The 6593-nt window shown below is 35.2% G+C and overlaps 1 protein-coding gene across 1 annotated transcript; it reads right to left on the reverse strand.

The window, feature by feature from the left end:
* Positions 1 to 20: 20 nt before the first annotated feature.
* On the reverse strand, positions 21 to 1787 carry BGZ61DRAFT_435428 (uncharacterized protein; the record flags this gene model as incomplete). The annotated part of the gene is made up of 5 exons (XM_046243990.1): positions 1598 to 1787; positions 935 to 1538; positions 672 to 865; positions 342 to 625; positions 21 to 283 (listed from the first exon to the last, which is right to left on the reverse strand). Coding segments are annotated over exons 1-5 (1449 nt in total), but the record flags the coding sequence as incomplete, so codon positions are not given.
* Between the last annotated feature and the right edge of the window lie 4806 nt (positions 1788 to 6593).

Genomic DNA, 6593 nt, shown 5'->3' on the forward strand with positions numbered 1-6593 from the left:
TTCATTTCTTCGGTTCTGACCCAGCTGGGATCTTTAATTGCCGAGAGTTTGTACAAGCATAGCAAGCAATGTGTCAGTTGAAAGAAGCTTGATGTTGAGAAACCTACGTATTCCCTCGGGGCATATGTGAAAAAGATGTCGAAATACTTTCTGATAGAGATGAGACAAATGTGAAGTGCCTCTAGTCGATCGAAATCTAGGCTGGGACCGATTGGGATTTCCTCAAACAATGTGAATTCGTAGATTTTAAGTTGGGCATCATGAAAATAATTGAGCAAGACTCCTACAAGCTACAGTTAGCGTGGTGATGGTTCAGTTACATCCATCTTGACTAAACCTACTGCTGTTTTGCAATTCTGAAGGCACCAGGCATTTGACGTCGTCCAAGTCTGCCTGTAGCGCTTTGACGTAGAAGGGAGCTGGTGGCTTTGGTACCACGTCTCGACCTATTTCTCGCTCATGCAGGGGGGATTGCCGTATTCGCTCCACCATCAATTGCAGCTTGACAAGCGCGGCCAAAATCAAGTCGCTCTCACATTCCTTGATATCGGCAAGTTGGTCGACACATTCGCTCATGTGTGGCGTCCACCGAAGAGTATCGATTCGGTCTAGGTTGCAGGAGACGCTAGGATCATCAGCAAAATGGATCATCAAGCGACAAAATTACTCACACGGAGCTTAGAAAATATAGACCGAGCACCCCTCTTCTCTCCTCCATTGTCCTGCCCCCAGATACCCAAGGTTTGTGGAATCTGTAGTTGGCTCTTTCATCCGGGCCTGACGGCGGCTTCAGGTTGAGCCCAAGATCAAAGACAATGGAAATAGCTAGCTGTGTGAACAGGGTTAGGAATGGACGTCTGTGTACCTGCAGGTTGCCCCTGTACGCTGTTAGTGCTGTTATATCACTTGATTCACTTCTTGGTTGGCGCAATACTGACCAAGCAATGCAGATGAGTAAACCTAAGAGCTCTTCTATGCTTCTCTCTAGGTCTGAAACCATTGACTGCCCTAAAATACGTCGTATGTGGCTATACAATTTACTTTGCTGAAGGGTAGACCGTGTCGAAACTGCATGTATGCAAAGCCAGAGAAACGGCCTTGTGGCCCGCATGTCGGCTGTGGAGGTTTGCGGTGGAATATACATGAATGGCATGTGTACCAATCTGAGGGCCATGAACTCGTCAAGCAATTCCTGCTCATCCTCCACTGGTGAGTCATCCAGTGTTTGAAGAGAAGCGGCAGTGCTTGTGGTTGATGCTTGGGTTGATTCATTACTTGGTCGAAAGGGAATTGGCATTGGAACATTGGCACGCCGAGTCTTAAGGACTGGCATTCCCGGTACGACAGGTGCATTCCCGGAAACCACTGAAGTCCCTGCATTGGCTGGATTGACAGGACTGCCGGCAGTTGAAGTGAGAAGAGATACCAAGCTATCAATCTTGGCCTCTAGCTGTTCATTCCTAGACTTGGATAATCTCGTCGCATCGCGGTTTCGCTTGGTTCCCGATTGCACACAATCTTTTCCAAGGCGTCGACATCTTCCAGCTTGTCAGTTCACCCAAGTGAGCTTCAGGGGTTGTTAGTGGGTGGAGCTAACCTCTGGCATGCATCTCCGGGGTTCAGGATTATGCATCGGCATTTCGACCGGGCACAATTCGTACATGCCGTTCCATAGGCCGCGTGCTGGGCTGGGTGTTCCATAGTGCATAGGTATCGGAGTTGAGGGACGGAAATATTAACGAGCTCTTAAGAAGATTGGTCATGGGCTCATGGGTGTTGAGGGATGAATTGGACGGCGATCGGAGACGGAGATGTCAACTCCGGATCGGCAAAGTGAAGCTAGACTTTAAATGGAGAAGTGAGTCGGAGACGGCCTTGGTAAATGCCGATTGCCGAGGCTATGATCTTTCAGTGGACTGGACAGCGAATCAACGAGCCGAGCGGCCGCTACGGAAGGCTAGTAGTCAATGCTCTTCTCAATTGCAGTAGACTTGATTTTTGTGCCCCGATCTCCAAGCAGTTTTAGATGATCCCGACCTTACTCCCCATAGTCATAATGACTGCCCTTCTTTAAGTGTTCTCAAGGACCTTTTTCGCAATACAGTTTCCACTCTCGGGCAGCGCTCATTTACTTGTTTCATCAATGCTCTTGATAAGTGTAATGAACAACAAGTTATAGATATAGTTTAATACTTTGAGGAGCTGGTAGAGCAATCTATGAAGAGCACCCTGCTCCGAATCTGTTTCTCTAGTTGATATTATCCCTATATCGTGCTATAACAGGGGATCCGGCTGATACTGGAAGATTAGCTAGGCTATATTAAAGACTTAGAAAACTATATTAGAAGTTACCTCTAAATTAATAACTCTATACTTATTAAGAAGGTGTAACTTTAGCTTTTTAAAAAGGCTGCTAGTATTTTTCTATAAATTATTCTTATAATTAAAATTCTAAATAAAAAAAATTAATAGAGTAAATTAGCTTTAAAAAAGAGATTAGTAGAAATTCCCAGCTGCTTAAGTAAACTATTTAAAAATATTCTAAGGTATAATAATAAAAATATAAAATACCTGCTATTTTATATTATTTGAATTTTTTACTTAAAGTACCTTTTATATTTAAAAGAATTTTACTATATTTTTTAATTTAATTTATTACTTAAGAATTTAATTAATTTAAAAAATTAAAAAATTATAATTTTAAATATTAGTAGCTATATTAAGAGATATATTATTAGCTTTTTAAAAAAGCTAGCTAAAATTATAAAATCTAAGTAGCAGCTAATTATATAATTTATTTATAAATTTATTTAAGACTTTTTTATTAAAAATAAAAGCTTTTATAAGTTTTAATTTAATTTTAAATTTAACTAGAAGATTTTAAGTTATAAAAAGCTTAAGTAATACTATAGTATATATATAAATAATTACTTAATATATATTAATAAATAATATATTATAGTTAGTAAGTAATTAATTAGCTATTTTTTTTAATATTATATAATTATAAAAGAAACTCTTATAAATTTAAATTAAAAATAAATTAAAAATAAATTAAATAATAATTTATTTTTTTAAATTAAATAACTTATATAACTTAGAAATAATATTATATTAAAATTGTATACTTTTTTAGTAGTATTCTAACTTTTTATTATAAATATAGTAAATTAATATAGTATATTAAATATTTAATAATAAATTATTTTAAAAAGCTTAAAAATTAAAAAGAATATTAATATAATAAGCAGTTAAAAATACTTAAATTAGCTAGTTACTAATAGAAATATTTTTAATATAATTTAAATAAAATTAAAAAAGAAAGTTAGTATTATTATAAAAGAAATTATAATTTTTTATTTATTAGAAATTCTTTTTAAAAGTTAAAAAAGCTAGAAAAACTTAAGATTATTAAAAAGATTATTAATTAATTATTTTTATTTTTAAAAGATTTATTTAAATCTTCTTATTATTATTATATTTTTTATCTAACTTTTATTTTTAACTTCTTTTAAATATTAAGTTATTATAAACTCTATTAATATCTTATTAATAAACTTTTTTATAACTAATTTAATATTTTATTATTATAGCCTAATTGTAATTTATATTAAGCTTTAAATATAATTTTACTTTTCTTAGCTTTTTAAAATAAAATATAATTTAGCTATTAATAATTACTTTATAATTACCTTTAACTACTAATAATTATAATTATAATAATTACTTTATAATTACCTCTAATTATTTATAATTATAATTACTATAAAAGTAATTATATTTAATTATATTAATATATAAATAATTAAATAATATATATTTACTATAAATAGCTACTTAACTATTAATATAACTTAATTACTTTAATTATTTTAACTTATTATATATTACTATACTTAATTATTATTAAATATAATATTTTTTCTATAAGTAATATTCTAATTACTTTATTAATATAAATTTACAATTTATACTTTAATATCTAATTTTTTACTTATTTTAAATTATATTTATAATAAATTAAAAAATATAATAATTATAATAAATCTATTAAAAATATATAATTTATAATAAAAATAATATAATTAAAATATTAAATAATTAATATAATAAGTAATTAAAAATACTTAAGCTAGCTAGTTACTAATAGAAATATCTTTAAAATAATTTAAAAAAAATTAAAAAAAATTTTAATATTACTATTAAAAAAAAATTCTTTTTTTATTAAAAATTCTTTTTAAAAATTAAAAAAACTAAAAAAACTTAAAATTACTAGAAAATCTATTAATTAATTACCTTTATTTTTAAGAGATTTATTTAAGCCTTCTTACTATTACTATATTCCCTATCAAACCTCTATCTTCAACCTCCCTTAAATATCAAACTGCTATAAATCCTATTAATACCTTACTAGCGAACTTTCCTATAACCGACCCGATATTCTATCTTATAAGATACTTCTCTATTAGGAGACATAAGCCTCAGATTAATCCGACCTTATATGCGTAATCTGATGCAGCTTCAGGCTGACCGGCTAAGACGCCTGTGCGACGACTCCCTGTATATTTTCCCTAGGGTAAGTTAATAAGTTGGGTGTTATTTCTATCTCTTCCTGCTGCTAAACTAGTAAATAGTAGTATTTTAGAATATAAAAGTAGTAGAAAAAGAGGCTATTTTATAATAAGAAAAATATTAGTAAAGTTTAAGAGAATAAGTACTAAAAAAAGATATTACTCTTATAGACTTTTAAAATTTAGTTAGATTATAAATTTAATAGTATACTATTTCTATAATATAAAAAGTATTATTTAAATTAATAGTAAGACTTATAAAATAAGTATATATAAGTTAAGTAAAAAAATAGAAATACTTATCTCCCTTTTTAGCTATAGTAGTAGCAATAGTATTATTAAAGATATTAGCAGAGATAAGAATATTAATATAAATTAATAACTAATTAAGATTCTATGTATTACTATTAAGGCTAGTAGAAGGGCTTTATATAAGAAATTAGTAAATAAGTACCGGAGAAAAGACAGGAGTATAAGAAGAAAAGAAGAGTCTGATACTCACAGAGCATAAGTATTGCCATACTTAATATACTACTAGTAGCAGGCTGACAAAGTATCACCAAAACCACAGTCAATTGCTATAGTCTTAACGGGGAGACAGATCTCAGCTTCCCAGGGTAATAAGCACCTTCGCGCCAGTTTCCTGCGGTACGTATAAGTATCTCCTGAGCCCAATGCGGACGGCACCTGGCTCACGCGGTCCGATGCCCCACCCTGCGATCAACAATCTTCCGCCGTGCATCATCCCCTGCTTGTGGAAGGCATTTCGCCCGCCTGTCCCCGCTCGCGCTCGCGTTTTTCCCGCTGACACCGAGGTGTAACGATCTGCACTTCGCTTTACACCTAATAGCCCGTCTGGCCAAAAGGTAAGTCTATAATCACAATGCTTGCAATTACAGGTACAGATAACAGCTACTATATAGGGCTCAGTCCGCTGTGACACTGCACGAGCCGTAACACGAGGCCGAGGCCGAGACTAGGGCTGGCATTCAGGACGAGATATCTTTCCAAAAATCGTTCGTGCCATATCATCCTCAATGATGCGAGACGTCCTGAGGTCGAGCGCGAAAGCAGCAAAATGCTCGTCTAGCTAGCTAGAGGTGATGAGGCAATAGCATTGCGCATGAGCCGGGGTTTCTACCTTGCACAGCGACTGCAGACGGGCACCAGCCGGTCACATCCACGCTTCTGGGCGGAGCACGAGGAACTGCCCAACAGGTCTCTCTGGTGCGGTTGAAACTCGTTCAAAATTTCGTCAGCTGCGCTTTCCATGGTGCCAGTAACCTTGAAGCTAGTCCGACGCTACTCCGCCGCCAAGTCCCATCACTTGGTCGGGTTAGCGTCGGGCTAACTTAGTGCCATGCAGAGGCTATCCGGACTCGAGCTCCAGTAACAATCTACAAGTTTCGATACACATCAAGAATGGGCTGGGCCTCGGACTTAACTCGACGCCTTCGATCGGATTCTCCCCGTCGTGTCCAGCGTCGGCCAACGTCCCGGTGATTCCTGTTGTGGGCCCCGTAGCCGCTTAAAGTCTCAATTGGAGGACTCCATCGTGTTACGATCTGAACTGTTTATATCTATTATTTAGATTATATGATGTTCACTTCATACATTATTATACAGTATTTTTACTATGAACATATTAGAACAACATAGGGGATAAAAATGTAGCTTTGGTGTACGAGGGCAGGTTAAAATGAGGGTCCTTGGTGAGTGGGCCTCTCTAAGACCCGGACCTTGATGCTGCTCAACGTTCACGTTCCGGGCCCTTGAGTTCTGTTGCGCTTGGGGGAGTACCAGGCATTTGTGAACAGGAACCGGCGGCTCGGAAGGAATGCTCGGAAAGTCTTCTAGGAGAAAAGACGTCATAATCTGCTCTTCCGCTGCAGCCGGACAGGAATGGAGAATGGCCTATAAACGCCAGGTGAGTCGGAGCGTTTTGGAAAGGGGACTGCAACTCGTCCACCAGACACCAAAATACGACCTTCCCTTCCACACTCGATCCATCTGACAGCAAAC

The sequence above is a fragment of the Ilyonectria robusta genome, assembly GCF_021365365.1.
Source record: "Ilyonectria robusta strain PMI_751 chromosome Unknown BGZ61scaffold_71, whole genome shotgun sequence".
NCBI lineage: Eukaryota > Fungi > Ascomycota > Sordariomycetes > Hypocreales > Nectriaceae > Ilyonectria > Ilyonectria robusta.